Source organism: Neodiprion fabricii, chromosome 5, assembly GCF_021155785.1.
Source record: "Neodiprion fabricii isolate iyNeoFabr1 chromosome 5, iyNeoFabr1.1, whole genome shotgun sequence".
NCBI lineage: Eukaryota > Metazoa > Arthropoda > Insecta > Hymenoptera > Diprionidae > Neodiprion > Neodiprion fabricii.
Window position 1 is genome coordinate 2481041 of NC_060243.1, and position 21185 is coordinate 2502225.

The following is a 21185-nucleotide window of genomic DNA, read 5'->3' on the forward strand; positions in this document are numbered from 1 at the left end:
ATAATGATAATAATAATCAAAGAAGTCATGGAATTGAATTGGAAGAAGTTACATGTATATTTAGTGTCATAAAGCAATACAATATATATTTATTGAAGAAGAGGAAAAAAAAAAATTAATAAGTAAAAAATAAGAAAAGAATTGAAAATCGTAGGTAATAACATTTATGGAGATGACGCGTATGCGTGTGTGTACGTGTTTTGTAGTTCGTATGTAGGACAACCTACTCGATGCCGTTGTGCAAGGCATCCTCTGCCAGCTGCAGGGCGAGGCTTCTCATCAAAATACATAGTAGGTGCAGTAACGAAGCATACATTATGTGCGTGTAACTGCATATATGTACTTTCAAGTCGCAACACAAGAAAAAAAATAATAAAAAATTCATCGTCGTCATTATTATTATTATTATTATTATTCACACGGAGATGAAAATGTTTAAAAATCATATAATATCGAAGAAAGAAGGAAAATTGCCGACAATGATGAAAAATTTAAACGTATAACGAAAGATGAATTGTTCGGAATCTAGATATTTGAAAGTATCACTGATCAGTGGATCATTCTAGTCGATGACACTTTCGGAAAAAAAAATTTTCGACAATTCATCTATCGTTATTTTATTTTCGCATGTTTGAAATGCCGATATATCGGCCGTTTCAAATATTGTTCCTTTCAAGTTTTCACTCCAACCCATAAAAATCGCATCTTGCGTAACTTGCATATAACGTATAAAACACTTAAAACCGCCGCGTTCCATGCGTCCTGACATTTGCGTCGGTCGTTACGTTACAGTATATTTAAGAGACAGACGGAGATGATGAGGAAGAGAGTCTTCGGCACGGCTCGTCAGGAGGTGAGGAGGGCGAGGTGGGGAAGGGAGGGTACACAAGTAGGAGAAAAAGCGGCGAGAAGAATGCACGCGAGGGAAGAACGAGATAAGATGGAGGAGGAGGAGCAGGAGGAAGAAGTTGCAGAGGCTGAAGAAGCTCAGTCGAAAGTTCGAGCCTCCGGCGAGGTGAGAAATGAGAGATGAGAGCGTTTCTTCCTTCTTCGTTCGCGTTACGCAACTCGGTGAAAACTGCACCAGCAACAGCAGCAGCAATCCACGCTTATATGGGATGCATCGGGTGCGGATGTAAAGCTGCTCGATCTTCTGCACCGGGTGCTAAAAGCGGCGGAGTTATTCCACTTACGACGTGAAAATTCGCCTCGTCGAGCTGTATATTCCAATAACGGGTATTCAAGTCTCTTCAAGTTAAGTACTCGATAAAGCGTAGAAATACGAGTCACACGGTTGAGACGCGAGAAGATTCTCACCCGTCAATCTCCACCTCACGTTTTTCAACGTTAATATCTCCCTACTCTGAGCCGATATCAGAGATTTTATCAATGCGTCGTCATCCCCCCGACTGATAGAGAATTTCGCGCCCTTTCAACCATCGGGAAAACGCAATTTTACCGTGAATTTTAACGAATATAAATCGGTATAATTAAAATAAAATATGGCGACGACCAAATTATCCCCTGTTTAATATATCTTTTACACTTCTTCGCTTCTTTCGTCACTCTTTTTATCTTCTTAGCCTTAATTCAGTCGCGTAGCGTGACTTCAATAATAGAAACAACAGTGAAACTATACGTGATGTCCCAGAAGAATAGCGGAACTGGTGTAATCATTCCAGACGGAAGAAAATAATGATGGTAATATCAAGGAACAAATGTACATTCATAACACACACACAGACCCATATACAAAACGTTGAGGAATGTTGCGCTCCGTTCAGCCGGGTCTTTGAAATACTGGAACAAAGTGATGTACGCACGCGCGCACATGAGCACATGTACATGTGCGCCATTGCTAACTGGATTACAGCCGCGGTGCGTTATTGTAGCGGTAAACAATACGTTACAAGATATAACGTTTTGTGACAACGTCTCGTGACGAAACTAAACTATCAATTACCTTCAATATGTTGTACATACAACGCAACTCAACGCCTTATATATACGTATACGCACGTATAACGCATATCCCCAGATCGACGTTGTACGAAAAAGGTTAATCGCAAGTACCGTCCACGTCCTTTTTACTGTGGCACGGTAACAAAAAAAAACTGGTATTCGCCTTTATTTCACTCGGCATGGCTAGAAACAGTTATATCTGTCGTAACTATTATCATTATTATTATTTTAACCAAAAACGGGTCAAGTTTTTCACCAAAAAATGTCGAAAAAGTTTATACAACGAAACGTGACAACATTAAAGCAAGTGTGTAATACATATTTCTTACATGTGCTCTCTTACGGTCTCTCCTAGCAGATTCTTCTATTCTTCGGCATATCTCAACGAAGAAGGCTAGGCCGGATGCTAGGTCGGTAGGTACATACATTGTGAAAGAGCGGGATGGCCATGGGACCATTAAGGTAGTCAGGTACCTTATATCCAGATACGTATAAGTGCCGTACCATGTATGTGAGAAGCATGCAACTATGCATACATACAATGTTATACGGGTGTAGAAATATACCGAAGATGGGAGGAAACATTATCATTTGTTCCGCAACTACACCAGCAGCATCAGCATCAGCATCGACCCCGGCGTTCGCAAAGGAATCTCAACCTAACACGTGTAGGTTGTACGTATACACATGTATGTACGAACCATGTGTGTACCTATGCACGGGTAGATACGGGTAAATAAAAAGAAAAAGAATATAAAAAAAAAAAAAAACACGACAAGAAAATCGCATTTTAGTTGTTTTTCAATTTCCTTTAATTCATCCAGTCTTCGTTTTATTTTTATATTTAAATAAATTTTCAAATTCTCCCGTTTTTCTTCATCTTCAGCTTCTGTCATCTCGTTCTTACCGACGACCGAATGAGAAATCTATAGGGTGGCCCATTTTTACGCAAACACTTTCATCGTGTAGATCTTCTTGAGGAATTTTCTTTTTTATCTCATAATTGTGGTTACCATACGGTTTCGAAAATACCCAAGTAACCGCGTTACTCTATCGCACCTAAATCTCAAAATTCCCGATTTGTCGAAGGTTGAATATACTTATTGTGCGACAGATACACGGCAAAAAATATAATCAACTCTTACGCGACATCATTTAATCAATCAATTCAAACCGATCGAGTAACGTATAAATAAGTGTACAGATCCGGTTGATTGAGTAAATTTTACAAAGGTTGCTTCTTTATGCAATACATGCTCTGTAGCTGATACACAAAAGCCGCGGATAGTCAGAACCGTTTAGCCTCCCACTCGACGTATTTATTTACAGGACGCACGGCATTAACGGTCGTTGTATATAATTCTTATACATACCTATGATGCCTGTGTATAATACAACAATAGCCCTCCCCGAGGCGTTTAAAAAGTTGAATGTTATTGTCTAATAAATACAGGTATATACGATGTGCAATGCATAATAATATAACAAGTATTAGGTACAGTCAAAATTCTCCTCCATTAGTCGGACGTCGTTATGATTGTAATAAATAAATAAAGAAATATAAAAAAAAAAAGGATATTATAGGATAATTATTGAGGTGTGATGAAGCGGATCGAGGAGGATGAGGAGGCAACTGCTGTAGGAAATAGGCGTAGTAAAAAGGTATGGACCATGTGTGTGTATACATGGGATATCGAATTATAGCCAACGCGGCGGTATCGGATCCCGATCACAGAGTACGTAACGTTGGTTCAACTTGCCGTTTCCGCAACGCGTCTCAAACGAAGTACATATATATTATATACAGTACAAGGTATAGAGTATTACGTACCGGATCATTTAGTGTATAATCCATACTACCTACAATTGTCGCATATGCGAATTTGACTTTTGTCAAATACGCCTGCGCTTATGCAATTCGGCATTAGAATTTGCGGCAATACGCCTGAATTTATGCAATTCAGGACACATTTTTACCACTAAGTGATCCCGGTTATCAATATCCAGGCGGATTTCCCTAAATTGTATTACGAATTGCATAAGCGCAGGCGTCTGATTTACCCATGGTGTTAAAGAGAATAAGATGTCTTCTTCCTCGTCACTGCCGCTTCGGCCGATGAGAACGTTTCGCCACATAATCTCATTTTGATCAATATTTTTAAAAGCTTTAAAACAGTCATTCCTTCTTAGGAATTCACTGAATCCTAATATTTCATTGAGGGGGAGGGGGGGGGGCAATAAGTATTTAAATGTTAAATAATTGCTTACGTAGGTTATGTTACACATTTTACGACAGAAACGGAATTTTCGCCGTAACGTCATGCGGGGGGATCACGTGACTTTGCTAATGCGCATCTCCGTTCGGAGCGCACACCTTGTATTTACTTACACCATGGATTTACTTTTACGTACGTTAATACGCCTCGGTACGTATAGGTATACTCCTGCATTATAAAGTATAAAATACGAACAGGAACTGGAATTTAACAGCTGTTCAAGCCTCATGAGCATCACCACGTGTCTCTTTAAATGTTATTTCTTTCTTCTCCCATTATCACCATCATCATCGTCATCTTTTTTTCTATTCCTTCTTCAGCAACCAACTATAGTACACTTAGATCCAAACTTTGCCAGGGCCGTATAATTATACACAACCATATAATAATTATATATATATATATATACATGCGCGTGTATAATACAAGTAGTTTCAACCAATGGCTCGAGACGATTTTTACAGCTTTGCTCGATACTGCCATCGATACAACGAAAAATAGATGGAGCAGTGTGAGTTATGTCGTGTGTCGTACGTACCACATACCATATCGGTATCTTTCTTTCTCTTCGAGTGTCTCGAAGTACGCAGTCGCGGAAGCGAAACTCGCTGTGGAGCCACCAACGGGAGTAGGAATAGCTGCAGAAACAGTCCGTGACAGTATACTGCATATTATACGTACATACGTTTATGCATATACATACATATGTACATAGATATCTACGTACCCTTACTACGCAAGGCAAGATAAAATCGATCTTTCGATTGTTCTCTTGTCATCGTTAAAAGGTGTAACGTATGCACCTTAAACGTCGTTCATTGCTCCACACAGTTCTAAAGAAAAATGATTACCGATACAGGAAATTTTTCTTTTCCCTTCGTTTACTTTTCATTTTAATGTCAAAATACTCGTACAAACGCGTAACAAACTTACGAAATAACACATTCACGAGAATTGTCATGAAAACCCGTATCGTGAAAATATAATAACAAGATAAATAATATGCGAAAAGAAACAAAAAAAAAAAAAATGAAATTTATTTATGTAACAGTACGTGCCGTAGCTTCAAAATTAATAATTATCAATACATGTACATTACTTATAAATGTTACCGTGATAAGTTTTGCTAATATTTACTTGTTTCTTTTTTCTTTTTTATTTTTTTAACACGCAAGTGCGATTAAATGTGATACAAATTCCTGTGATATTCTAAAACTCGGAGTAAGATTTCACGGCGTGAAACGACGAGAGAGAAACGAGTGTGAAAACCTCTGACAATACCGTAGTTTCCTAAGGGTTTACAAGTGTACAAAATTCCGACGCATCAAGGGTCCGCAGCGTTCTAAAGGGAACACCTTGTATATAAAATATACAGACCCGTGTTATACGTACTACCAGCCGTTGCCTGTGTGCATGTACGCACGTATACACATCGTCGCAGAGGGAGAGCCAAAACTCATTTCAAAAATTCCTCTCAGAGAAATATGTAATTACCTGGGAATAATAGGGGCCCTGGGCCCCAACAGTCCCGCGTTCTTGTCTTGGCCTTCGGCCTGCAGGCAACGGCAGGAGCCTCACGGGGAACAAGATGAAGATGAAGAAGAAGAAGAAGAAGAAGAAGAAGAAGAAGAAGAAGAAGAAGACGAAGAAGATGAAGAAGAAGGTTTCCAGTCTGTCCGACCGCCATCCGTCGGTCATGGATATACAATTTGTACGTACATAAATATATGATACATTATACATATGTATATACATGACCATTATAATATACATCGGGATAACACTTCGGAGACAAAGAATCACAAAACGTTTGTCTCTCGAAACTTTCAGAGACTTGTTATTTTTGTACATTTTCTCCCCCCCCCCCCCTTCAAGGAAAAAAGAATTCATTATAATCATTCATTTTTACAGTGTGTGTATATATATATATATATATATATATATATATATATATATAAATGATAGCAACGGACGGACAGAAACGCGTAAATTTCCACGTACATACGTGTTTGAATATACGTATAGATGTATTATACCTAGTTATAACCAAGGCGATGCTGAAATCTGATTATCCGAGTAAGACTCGTACGTGTATGTATATATATTGTATATATATAATATCTCAGGTCGGAGGTGGCCTGAGGAACGAAATGACTAAAAACAGGTGTACATACCTATGTACCGCAATATAGATATGAGAGATAAAAGTTGATGATACGCCCGTAAACGGATGATGTATGGGATATGAAATATTGCATGTGTAAAGTCAGTACAGTTTCGCGTTTATACGATTTACAAACACGTATAATAACAAAAACGACAACAAAAACGAAAAAACGTATAAATCAATAAAGTTTGTGTCTAAAAAAAAAAAAAAAGAAAAATATAAAACCCGCAGAAAACCAAAAACGTGGTGGGGGGGGGGGGGAACAATTGAAACACGTCCACAAACCGTGCGAGAATCTACCGTAACCAACCGAGTTTCCATTATTTAACGTCAATATGAGAATCGATGAAAAGCGTTACAACGAATGTGAGAAGGAAATGAATTATTTTTTCTTCACCCCATACACTAATTGCCTATAGCTTATTGTTATTTTTAATAATTTCTAAAGATGGTGGCGAGTAAGTAAATATTCCTGATCTCTGCACGACGAGTAATAACGATGATGGAGTACCTACCTACCTACTCGTTGTACTCCTACGGCATATATAGTAGCGATGCCTGGTCGGCGGTGGATGAAAGGTGATGAATCGAGATAATGGCGGGGGAGGAAGGGAGTGGAGGGCGATGCGCCTGAACGTCATCGTCGAGGAGAAGGTCTCCGCAACCGAGACTCGCAGTACGCGTGAAACGTACCTGGTCGATTCGCCAATTTTATTTTTCTTTTTTTTTTTCCCACAATTCAATTTTATCACATTTGTATTTTTTGTTGTTTTTTTGTTTCGCAACGAATCACTGAACGCGAAAAAACCTCAGCTCTCCGCGATATTTGTAAATTTATTTATTTATTTATTTTTTTTAATTTTCCGTTACCAATTTTTCTTCTCTCTTCTTCTTTTTCGCAACACGAGAGATATATATCGAGCTTCAAAGCCCAATACGCGCTCCTTAAAATTTCCGCGTCCACAGATGCGGTGCGCAGTAAAATAGGTGCCTGTAATACCGTTCTAGATTCTCCATCCCATAGGTCTCCTTTCTTCCTTTACCCCCCCCCCCCCCTCATCTCCCTCCTTGCAGACATACTTTTTATACCTGCGCCGGACGTTTTCAGTTTGGTTAATGAAAGCCAGGGGTTACCAGACTACGATTACGGTCCTGCAGAGACCGCGGTTACATGTGTAACAATAAAATCCAACCGTCACACCGCAAAAGACACCGTCGTCTTCTTCTCGACAAAACAGTATTCACCAAAGTCTACTCAGCAGCACGTTACAGACGGTATGGTATTTAAAACTGTATTAATTTCTTTTACGAGTATGAAAAAAACAGTTGAAAAAAAAAAAAAGTCTAGAACGGTCTAATATAGGGGAAAATTAATGTGCAGTTGTGGAATGAAGTGATCGACAGGACAATTGTTCGATCGGGGGATTGATTCTGTAATTTCACTATTCACACTTCTCGTCGTTCCGTTTGGTTTGAAAACTTAAGTAAAATGATATGGGGTGAATGAGAAAGGGGAACGACAACGCAATCGATCGACAGGTTTTAATCCGTGATCCCGTAAAGCTTCCGTAAGACGATACGAGAAATTGGTTGAGAACCCGTACAGTGTAGGGAGTGACGGAATGCGATCTAGGAATTCAGGGGTTCTCGTAGGGGAGGGAGGGAGGAGAGAGGCAGGACGAGCGGTGCACGAAGAAGGTACACCTTATATACCGACGGGGACGCAAGGCGCATGGTGCATCGTCGTCATTTGTTTCGAGATAAGGAACAACGCCTCTTTGTACCACGGTTGGTCTCTACAGGTATACAACGCGTATATTTTATACACCGTATACCGCCTACCGGACATACAGTGTCTCTCTCTCTCTCTCTCTCTCTCTCTCTCTCTCTATCTCTCTCTTTATGTATTTAGGTAGGTACACTTGGGGACAATGAATCTGAGACGGATAATTTTTTACACTAGACAGTTACGTTGGCAGCACTGAGATACCTGCAGCGCCACGGTCGGCCGAGCGCAAAACAAACTCGAATCTAACCTTAGAATTAACGTGTCAATCCAACAAGTCATTATCTCCGCGGTATTCTAAGGTTAGATTCGACGGTCACGGGTTATGTTACCTTTATAGAGATAGAGTTTTGTTTCGCGCTCGGCCGACCGTGGCGCTGCAGGTATCTCAGTGCTGCCAACGTAACTGTCTGGTTTAAAAAATTATCCGTCTCAGATTGATTGTCCCCAAGTGCACGTGCCCTAGGTATGCGACTACCTTACCGCACGCCGCGTGCATAGATATAGTGTAAACCACGTTTAACGTAGTCAGGCTCAAACTCAAACTGAAACTCCATCAATGACGTGTGTAAGCAATGATGGTCGTCTTCGCGTCTGTTCTTCCAAGACATTTTTCCGCTTTCAATCTGTTTTCACGATGTTTACCGTTGTTCTCGAAACAATCGACGATCATAGAATGCCAAAAAAAAGAGAACCACCTACAGTAGGAACGCATAATGAGACCGAAGTTAGTAACGTTGGTGCAACAAAAAGTTGCTGGAGGGAGGGGGGGCTGATTAATCATTTGTTTGCAATTTTTCACCGCTTTTCTATACAATAAATAAAAATATAATATATGTACATGTATTTTTGTTCTATTGAAACGTGACTTATTGAAATAACGTTACCGACTTAAGCCTCGTGTACACGCTGATGTAAAAGTGCGTAAGGACTGCGTCATCAACGAAAGCTTTTTGAGAAAGGGAAATTATACGCTATGACCATAAAAAAAAAAAAAAACAAACACAGGATTCATTAAACAGACGTTGTTGATGTAATGAGAGAACCGTGTGAATGGAATTTATACACGTACCTATGGTTTAGGCGTACTATATATATATATATATGTATATATATGTGTAAACGTTAATTGTATGGTTGTAATAAAAGTTTTTGTATATTACGACACGGAAGAAATCTTCCCTCATCTAGCATCTTCATCGGTAGAGTGAAGAAAAAAAAAAAAAAAGAGAGGAGAGGAGAGAAATCTCCAGCTGGCGATATACGAAATAGCCGAGCCATCGGTATAACCGATGTAAAAAAAATCAATGATTAGATACAAAACGAACAACGTCTAAAATTGTCGATTTGCTGCGGGGTTTCCGGATCTATATAATTTATACTCTCTTCTTTGCCTTATTAAGCCAGTACGAAATCGCTTCGAATTTCGTACCTAAATTTTTTCACTTACCAATCCGTGTCCACGTACATAATAAAAATCTATACCGTATATACCTGTCCCTATGAGAATCCGTAAAAATACTGTGATAATATCCTGATTGACATATATATGATCGCTATCGACTAATGGTATAAATAGATTTGTCGGACATAAATTGGATTACAAATATATCCACGAAACCGACGAAACACATTCGACGCTGTTGATTTTTTCTACGGCATTGCAGACACGCGACCAACAAATGTAGCAAGAAATGAAAATAAAAGTTAAAAAAAAAAAAAAAAAAAAGAAAAAAGCTTCATCCATTTCTAGCAATTGAGGACAATTCGACCGAACGTCTGACTGTCTGTTTTTCATGTAGCAATAAATAAAATATCGTACGTACAAGGTACGCGATATATATATATATCGAAGCGTAATGCTGCTCTTTTTATGGTATTAGAAAAAAAAAAAAAAAAAAATTGTAGAACTCTTCCAAGATTTATCCGTTATTTTATACGTGCGAGAACGTAGATTCTTTTTTACACACTCGCAAACACACACGTACGTACAGAGGTTATTCGAGTGCATGAGTACCTAATAAATCGGAGTGCGTGCAGCAGCAGCAACAGCGAACAGCGCACAATATGACGATGAACATGGGGATTGCCTAATATTGAGAATGAGCGGCGTGCACGTGCGCGATAACGTACAAAGTTTCGATGAAAAATAAAAAAAAAAACCGTTCAGAAAGACGAAATTAAGTTTGAAAGAATAAAAATAAAGGATTTAAAATGGATTTTTTTCTTATTGTTTTTTTTTTTTTTTTTTTATTTTTCAAATAAAATAACGTTCAGCATTACTCACATGTTCGTCAACGGAATACGTTAATTCCCCGTCGTCGTAAAGCACGAACCATCGCCTCTGCCATCTCTGAAACATCCATAAAAAGAAGTAGCCCATTAGTGTTTTTTTGATTTTGTTTTTATTTTCAATTTTCTTGTTAAATTACACAACCCGCAGATGATTATATCTATTTAGTTACGTGACTGCGTTAGTTATACGCAGAGATTGTAATTTATTGAAAAATTACTCGCCAAGTAATTCGGTTCCGTGCACGTATTTATCATATACATATACATATATATATATATATATATATATATACATGTCAGACGGTATAATACGAAACTTTATCATAGACATAGTTTTTTTTTTTTTTTTTTTAAGTAATATTCCCTTACATCTGCGTCATAGGTAACGCGTTGATGAACGTATGGGTATACGTATGTACGTACAAGGAGACGATAATGGAAAAGAAAGGAAGAGAGAAAGAAAAAGCTCTCGAGAAGAAAATTGAGGGGTGGGTTTGGGGGGTGCGGGGCAGTGGGGGAGGCAGACTAACAAAGATCGAAAAGGGTTAAAGCAGTCGCGACTAAGAGACTGGTTGGAAGTGTTCGCTTGTGAATATATGAATAATACATATATAGTACTGGATTCCCATATATATACATATTTTACGGCGCGAAGGTCGTGGCCGCGGTCCATTTCGTCCGACATGACGGTGAGAAGAAGTAGCATACCTATACACGTATACACATATACATATGTAATATATATGGGAGGAGGAGAATCCCGGATGAATATATTATTCCACCTTAAACCTAGGCGCGTGCTAAGATCAAGGCCGCAGTCTGTGGTATTTACCGGATTTTCATCTCAGCTCTGCATAGTCCATGTAACATACCCAGTGTCTTTCTTTGAATATTAAGTATACCTTTAAACGTCACACGAATAGTCACGTGATAATCGTCCACATGCTCTTGGGTATGAAATTAGGGTATCTGGAGTGAGATGTAGGTTGGAATGAAACAAGGATACGAGGGTATGAAAGGATGAAGAATAGGAGAGCAAAGCGAGGACCAGTCTCAACGTGACAGTCATCGACTAGGGATTGATGGAGAATAGGGCTTGGCGTTAGACCGCGTGGTGCGGAGTACGGGAAGGTATTCGGGACGAAGTAAAGTGCCGAGAAACGAACGGTGACCAAGTGACGCCGCTGGTTTATGCGCAACAACGCAACCTACGCTTGGGTTTTCTATCTTCATCTGGTAATTATGCCCGCGGATAGAAGGAAGGCAGGTTTGTGTTTGTGACGATGTGCAATACTCAGAGTCGAAGTAACGCACACCTCGAGGAGTCGACTTCGAGGTGAGGCACGCGCGTGGGAAGATCTACAAGATGTCGCCTCGTCCTCATCCTCATCCTCATCCTCATCCTCCAGGAGAATGAGTCGAACCTGCAGGAAGCTTCGGTACCAAACTCTGGAGTCAGACAAGAGGCGCAACGTCCGGGCGATTCATCGTTCAGGTTCGTCATCCATCCATCCATCCATCCATACCGCCAACGAGCAACATCATCGTGGTAACATCATTAGGACCACCACTACTCGAAGTAGAAGATAACATAAAAGTGGACGGCAAAAAGGATGATGGAAATGGTGATCAAGGGAGCTGAACGTTCGTCCAACTCGTAAACTAAAACGAAGGAAGTTCGGACGACGTTTCGTCTGACACGATATTACCTCATATGATACAGTAGCAAAGGAAAAAAAAAAAAAATGAACACAAAATGAAAGTGAAGAGAGTAGAAAAGCCAAGCGTTGATTTGTACGTCGAGAAACGGGGGGGAAAATAAAAAGCATCCGCACTTCAATTTCACAGAGACTCTCTCATTTCCCACAACTATCACGTTGCATGGGTTGCATACCATCACCGTGCACTACTATTGGCAATCGTGATGCGAATGACAATTTTTCTTCACCACTAATCCATCCACGCGTACAAACAAGTAAACCAGCGAATCGTTCTTTTCACCGCTGCACGACCGACGAAACATCCGAACAGGGCGATGAAAATATTTCAAAGAATCTTATCCATCTCGTGAAAAATTGATCATTCGAGTCGGGCGATCGTCGTCAAAAGATATGTAAAAAAGATTTTCACCTCAAGCGTACGAAAGTCAACGCGACCGAGGCGAAGATTGGACACAACGGGACTTTCCAAGACGAAAAAAATGAAACGTTCCTTCATATTTTCGATCGAGTGTTATACATATATCAGGTATGCGAAGGTCGTATAAAGAATATATATAAGACACAAGATCCACGGGTATGGATGTAAATACATCATCACGGATGTGTAATATACCATACCTATAAAATTGACGCATCGCCCACGGTCGTTGGATCAAAGGTCCCGTTAGAGTTAATTTCAACGTTGATTATTTCTATTACCATTTCAATATCAATTTTATTCACTCGCCCCCACCTTCACTTCTCTATTTTTCGCTATCGTCATTATCATCATCATCATCATGATCATCATCATTTCGTTTAAAAAGTTTTTCGTTACATCACCTCGCGTACATGCATTAGTGACGACGATATGCTCCGCGCACCCTCAACACCATTCGCTTGTAAGGAGGCAACAAGTGTTTCGACGAAAACTGTTCCCCCTTATGGTTTGTGTAAGGTAGTCTGTCGGTTTTTCTTATTTCTTCATCCTCTTTTTACAGCACATCTTTCTTCAAATAAGATATTAGGCGCTACGCATACATACGGTATATACACGCATGCATCGTATATCTTAAAGCCTCGTCTTGCAGCAACGAAGGGACCCAGCGAGTGTCTGTGGGAATGTTTCACGCTCGTACGCACGATGTCGTCGTCGTTTAACCATCGGCACACAATGTGTTGTACGTGTAAATATTGCGTTATTCTAGGAAACATTTATTACAACGCAGCATGTACGTAGCATACGTTGAACGGGCGTGCGTCTTACGAAGTATCTAGGCACACATGTACTTACGGTTACATGGTCATGCGTACTGTACACCTACTACGATGACACTGCGCGTTTCTTCGAAAAGGAATATAGATATCTATCTACAACGTAAATAACACGTGAATTTGTTAGAGAATAATGATAAGGAGCAAAAAGAGCGTCTAACACTGTCAAGTCTCTCTCTCTCTCTTTCTCTCTCTCTCTCTCTCTGTATCTGTCCATCTATCAATCTATTCTATCTAACTATATAGTCTGTCTAACTAGTCTGTCTGTCTAACTATATAGTCTGACTAACTAGTCTATCTGTCTACCTAGTCTGTCTACCTAACTAGTCTATCTAACTATATAGTCCGACTAACTAGTCTATCTGTCTACCTAGTCTGTCTATCTAACTAGTTTACCTGTCTATCTAGTCTATCTAACTAGTCTATCTGCCTACCTAGTCTGTCTATCTAACTAGTCTATCCATGCATCTCTTTATCATACATTTTCGAGGTAATTTTTTTTCCAACAAACGAATAGCCGCACGACTAAGATAAATGAAAATCTGTATAGTCTGCAATTAAAAAAAAAAAGGACATCATCTACGTTACAACGACGTAAAACTAACGATACTCGTTATAACCCAATGTAAACTGACCTCGATTATAGATACCTCGGATTATAGATACGCGGGAATAAAGGTGGAAGGCTAAGGTAGAGTAGGAGAAGCGCGATATCGTGATTAGAAACCATTAACAACACAGCAACGGCAAGTTGAACGTGTTCGTTTGAATCGGGGGCGAAACCTGACGACAAAGTGCCGTTCATTTGTATGTTACGTCCAACGCAAGATACACACACACACACACACACACGGACGTAGCCTTGAATAGTTGTTTCTTCCTGTACAAAACACGTTGTTGCACGCGCGTTCAACGGTATAAAATATTATTACGATATGATCGCTCACCGATGCTTGACAAGCGAACGTAGAATAAATTTTACAAGTAAAAAATAAAAAAAAGAAATAAAATAAAAACGCACAACCATTAGACGACATCGTTCGATCCGCTTGTGAAAAAACTCAACACCTACGGATTTTTCTCTCATTGATTTATAGGCTGTACGTAGGTATAGGTGGAAGTAAAACTTACATACGATCGTAAAAATTGTACCGACGAATAGAAATTAGAATGGAGGTATGGTAATAACGTGCAATGATTGAATACTGAGATCTGATTTTATCCACACTCAGTGTGGCCACTAAATCTCCATAACGAAATTCCCTGACATTTCCAAGTTTTTTGTATGCAAAAAAATTTTATAATTTTCCCCGACCAATTCGGGTAAATTGGTTACAGAAAATTGCAAAAAATATACCTAATTTCAATCGGGAATTCATTATTCCGTATAAAGTTGATCGTCGTCATAACTTACGTTGTACCGAGTCCAGATGATACAACCTACACATTACGGATGATAAAATCGGACCAAATCGAGTGATATCCCAATTTTTCATCCGTCCTTAAAAAAACTTCACCTCCGATAAAATGATTCTGAACATTCCACATCACCCTCACTTTTATTCATTCGTTTCACCGACAGCGTCGCTTCCCAGTTGCAACCCGTCCCAACCCGTTGCCTCAAATTCCCGTCTCTCTCTCACAGACACGCACATGCATAGGTATAAACCAAGGTGCTGAAGCACGAGGATGTGTGGGTGTATTTTATACAGCCGTATGTATACCTGTATAAAGAAGAAAGGCACCTGTTGCCGATGCTGCTTCTGCAAACGGCATTTCACGACGTCGGCCGATCATCGCGGTTGGTTGTTTTCCTTGTTTCCTTTCCCCCCCCCCCCCCCCCCTCCCCATTCTCAATCCTTCGAAAACGCGGAAGCAGGATGTCCCTTTTCCCCCAATCACACAAATGATACAAAATCGAGTGTTCAAATGAAAATTCTGAAAAATAAAATATACTCGCACAGCGTAGTTTGCTCGACGAGTTGATGGAAAAAATGACTAAAATCAAAAAACGGAATGACCAGGATTCCGAAGGTAAAAAATATGGAAAATCCAAAACTCAAAGATGATATAAAACATAAATGATACGCGGAAAGATGCGTACCGCGAATTTTTGACTTTGAATAGTTAATCTTACAAACTCAACTTCGATCTTGACATAAAAAAAAAAAATATTGCAAATGAAATTCCTAAATCGAATACGAATTGATTGATTAATCCGCAAGCGCGTGACAGCGATCAATCCGCTAATCCGCGATACTGAAACAATCGTGTAACAATATTTCTAAAAAATCAAATATGTCAAACGTTTATGTATAAATAATACACGTACCACTAACCACACATTTACGCACAGGCGTTATTCGTGTGACCGCAATGCGGCCAATTAAGCTACGCAAATGAGGAACGTAAAACCGCGAAGCTTTATATTCTACGGCTAAATTAGTAATCGTCTTGGTAAGTAACGCGTTACCATACTTAAACACAAATACACAAATTAGCATACAAGTGAGAACTAATGGCAAAACTCAAAACTAAGATAAATTTTTAATGGTGCAAGAAAAAAACATCGGTTTCTTATCTTTTTTTACGTACTTGGAAAACGTGTTTTTTGACATTGATTTTGAAAAGTTATCCACAAATGTATACAACATATTCGGAAAAGTGAGAATTTTTCACATGTTGTATATATTTTTTCATAATTTGTTTTTTTTTTCTATCTCGATGATAACAATACGAAAACAATTCGCGTTTAAACCTCATCTTATTACAGTAATACAAAGTCCGAGAAGGTTTAAACTTTGTAAACTTTTCAATCTTACAATTAGTACACACTAAAAAAGGAAGAACTTGTATTGGAAAAGAAAAAAAATCGATTTTTCGACGTCCCGCTCATGTGTTGATGATAATCAGTGGAATTGCCCATACATTGTACAATTTCGGCTTACACGTGCTGGCATGCAATGAGAGCCGTGACAATTGATGAGTGTAAATGCATTTTCACACGCAATTTCGACTCTTACGTTAATATTTACAGGGCATTCCACGAAAATTCGATTAAAATCCTATACAATTTTTTTTATGAAATTACACAAAGAAAATCCGAGACATCGACGTAGAATCTTGATCCAAGACGTCAGGGAATGCTCCATACACACATACACTAAATACATATCCACGTAACGTACAATACGCAATATTAATTACGTATAAACACATGCGCTGGATTTTTCTCTTTCCTTTCGCATCTGTACACCCATACGCTTACTTTTGCCACGGCACGGCTATATATTATTATATAATTAAAACCGCGTTAGAGAGGGCAGGACCTCTTTTATAAAAAAAACCTTACGCGTACTTGTGTATAAATTACACGTTCGTACGTAGCTGATACCTGTATCGTACCAACGTACTCAGTTAGTCAGGTACGTTACATACGCGAGTAAAATTCTCACCCGCGCAATAACATATCGCGCGCGTCCCGCGTCGTCGACGATATAATAAATTCGGCAATTGCGAAACAATCGTCGTGTTAAAAACTCGTTAAACTCGTTGAGAAAGAGAAATAATGAGAGACAGTAAATAACCGTTCGTATAATTATAATTATACAAATTGTAAAAGCAGCAGCAGCGGTTTTCTCACCGTATACAGCACGTGTGTCTGCGTAACAATTATGCACGTACAATTATAACAGTCTGCAACAGCTACAATACACGTCTATCTGCAGGCGAAGGTTACGTTGTTATCTTAAAGTTTTACTATTATATTTTTCTCAACATCCCTATCACCACTATGTTTGTATTAAAAATTTACATACATACCTATAAAGTAGAAAAACAAATAAGGAATTAAAATGGTTTTAAAAAAATATACATGTATGTATACATATCAATGTATATTGCGTATTAATCCGGGCCTTGCCGATTGTTACAATTGTTGATTTCGGATTCTCGTTGTCGTCACCGTGATCGTTATTAATCATTAAAGATCAATCCCAACATCCATATTGTGTTATTACACAAATTAGATATCGAAAAGATTACAATTATAAATTATAAAATAATAATGAATATTACCTCCCGAATCGCTATTCTTTTACTATCCCTGTCAGAAAAATTTAACCAAACGTAATATCCCAGAAGGTCTACTCTACGGTTAAATTATTTCTTACATCTGTCGATTAGTAAATATGACACAAAATTATCGTGATTTCAACATTTTAATTGTCATACCAACAATTCAATTTCTACTTTCTTTTTAACTGACTAATAAATTGTTTTTTTTTTCAAGACGTTTAAACTGAACCAAAAATTTTATATATTTTTTTTCACTCAATCCCGTATATTGTACAACATACAATTTATATTTAACAAATGCGTTCTTTTTTGATTTTCCGTTTTTTATCCATCCTCTGTACCATTCTTACGAAAATCGCTAATTCGTTTCCCGCATCGCGCGACGTAGAAATCAACGTCTTCTTCTTAGTTTTCTTCTTCTTATTCTTTATCGTCGTCGTCGTCGCGACGCCAGAAGTTCGACGACCTCGCAAGGAATGCCGTGTACACATAACCTACCGTAACACCCCGACTCGCCTCGTCGACGAGCCAACCCCCCCCCCCCCCTTTTCGCCCCGTGTCCAAAAACGACGGTGGCGCCACCTTCCGCGCAATGCAATAAAAACTTTACCCGTTTCCACCTGCTCGTTGATTTCTCCGTTTTCTTCTTTCTTTCTTTCTTTTTTCTTCGAGTTAAACTTTTTTCCGTCCGTAAAAATTTTTTTTTACAAAGAATTTCATTCGTGTATTTTTCACAGTACATATACATGTAGGTGTATATATATATATGTATATATATATATATATATATTTGTTGAACATAATGCAAGTGAAATTCGATACATTGTTTAAATAACAACGAGTTGAACGATTCAACCGCTGCCGTGTACGATTATATAATACACGTGCGAAAACAAACTGCTAGAGGAGAAGAAAAGAAACTGTTAGGAGGGAGGCGAGGAGGGGAAGTTTACGCAATTTGTAAAATGTAAATAACTTTGCTACAGCGCATCGCAGGCTGTGCAGGCACCTCGTGTGACTCTGTGTAAAGGGTATAACATAATACCCATATATACGCACACACACACACACACATCTATATACTATATATGCGATGTACGCCAATGTACCTACATATAACGGTATGCATACAGGTTGGCGTAATTGCAAGGGGTTACCCTTTACATACACCATACGTATACATATATAGTATACATAATATAAACCTTTCACGCATGATATGTGCGTATAACATAACTTACGACGAACGACATCGACTCTTCTCCACACACGTGTGTGCACGCATGTAATTTGTGTATATATATATATATATATATGTATATATATGTATAACATTTACATATTGTAAATACGCGCAAAGCGCGAGTGTAGTGGATTGTGAGGTCGAGGCCTTGGCACGATTACAGTTACGATAATTTCGCACCTTGCGAAGACGAGATTTATCGCAGAGTTATTGGTATGTACGTACGTACGTACGTATACGTTACAAATACCGGGAGAATCTGTTGAAAGTTGAAAACGAACCGCGCAGGCGCGAGTTTTATCGGCTGTTCGCGCAGGCTGGCCAACCCGAGTTTTCAGCCGTCAAACTCTTTCCGCCGGCGACGCGGTTCCTACGAATTTTCGAGGTTAGGATCTCGAAGAATCGAGACGGCGACTCGGAAAGGTTTCGGAAGCATTTGTCGTCGGGGCGGAAAGTCGATTCTTCGAAGAACGGTCGGAACTCGACGCTCGCGCTCTTTGAAAATTCAAACGCAGACATTTTGCGTAGGTTGGCCCGCCTGCGTCGCGGACGAGAATATCGCCGCGGGAACGTTTCGCCGACCAATGAGATTTGATCATTCGGCGCCTGCGCGATTCGTTTTCAAGTTTCAAGAGATTGTCCCAATATATACATATGTGTAATGTGTATATGTATACAATATTCACGCGTCACATTCTTCCGTATGAGAGTTGCAGGTTGCTTGAAAGTCGGCAAAGTCGCGGCCGATCTAGGTACATACGTCCAACGAAAAGCAATGCCTTCTTGGAGTAAAATAGTAACGAGGCTAAAGGTATGGTAAAATTTTTTTTTTTTTTTATGACAACCACCTCCCTCTTATGCATACAAGATTTCTATCCTAGGATCAAAGTCAAAAGTGATACGAACGAAATATCATGGTGGGAAATTTAAATGACAGGAAGGGGAAAAGCAAAAGAAAAAAAAAAAAAAAATCGACAAATCTCTCCATGTGACCCAAAATTACTGATATATTAAACTTTATTCTGACGTGCCACGAAGATGTGGAGAAACTTCGTCATCGTTCTTACGGTGGATGGTTATGGAAAACTCTGCGTTCACCTACGCGACCCCCCCCCCCCCCTCCCCCACCACCTCTCTACGTCGCGTCAATAATAATATATCCTCTGCTGTTGCAGTGTTCGCACAAATGCAACCGAGGTCGCGTAATCACTTTCTCGCCTTATAACCTATTCGAAGGTAGGTAGATAGATAGACGAGTAGGTAGGTGGTTGGATGCTGGCGTAGGTGCGACGTATAAGGACGTCCTTCGTTGCATTTTGAACAAGAGGAGGTGTATAATAATCGAGAGTTTCTTTGTCTGATTTCAGATCAAGAAAACCCGGTTCGTTTTCGAATTCCCCGCCCAACCCACTGTCCGAGTTCATTCCGTTCATTCATAGATTCGTTCGTTCATTGATCATCGATGAATCGCGAGTTCGTCATTTTTTCACCTCATCGCTGCATCGTCGTCATCGGTGATGAAAATAATTGCATGTGAAGGCACAATTTACATACGTATAAGTATATACGTTATACATCCGTATACGTGTATCCGTCATAAATGTGCTTGTCACACTGTGGTGTTTAAAAACAAAACAAAAAAAAAAAATAACAATTAGCTGTTTTCCACCATCACACCTTGTAAAATGTTTTTTCAGGTTAACAGAAAGGTTCTTTGAAAATATGAACGTATTACGTTGCGTGAATGATCGTGTTCAAAGATTTCTCAATCAGATACGTGAAACTTTTAAACTTGGAAACGAAACAACAACGCAAAGGTAAGTAAGGCGTGATTGGTTTATAATGGCAATAGTAAGTATAATAAAATACTAAACGATCCATGACGGAACTTGAACAGCAAACAACATTACAACCATTATTTCAATCAGATTGAATTAGAAATTGTATTATTTGAATTTCGAACAAGTTTGTCTGTAAATGGTTATACAGCATTGTTCCATTATAAATAAATATGTTATACGAATGTATAACATCGCGTCGTGTGAAATACATAGACTTACATCGACGCTTCTCCATTCTCTATTGAATAATAATGTTAATAATAATAATCTCCATTCATAATAAAACGATTTATTTTTTTCGCGTCTGCATTAAAAATTTTTTTAATTAATTCTTTCCTTCTTTCTTTCTTTCTCTCACTGTAACAATACAAACTATTCCCAAGTCCGTGTCGTAAAAGAACAAGAAGAAGAAAAAAAAAGAACGAAAGAAATCCAAGAATCCAAGCACCGCAAATACAGAAATTAATGAATAAATGTCCATTGAAAATCGACGACGAGTATATTATAATATACATAATATATTATACCAACTACGTGATACATTGTGTTGAAAATATTATCAC

The 21185-nt window shown here is 38.9% G+C and overlaps 1 protein-coding gene across 3 annotated transcripts in view; it reads right to left on the reverse strand.

The window, feature by feature from the left end:
- Positions 1 to 21185, reverse strand: part of LOC124183529 (protein outspread) — a 68187-nt gene that overhangs the window by 18904 nt on the left and 28098 nt on the right. For all 3 annotated transcript variants that reach the window (XM_046572154.1, XM_046572155.1, XM_046572156.1), the window contains exon 3: positions 10479 to 10544. In XM_046572154.1, coding sequence (XP_046428110.1) covers positions 10479 to 10544 — 66 coding nt within the window. The remainder of the gene's footprint in view (positions 1 to 10478; positions 10545 to 21185) is intronic.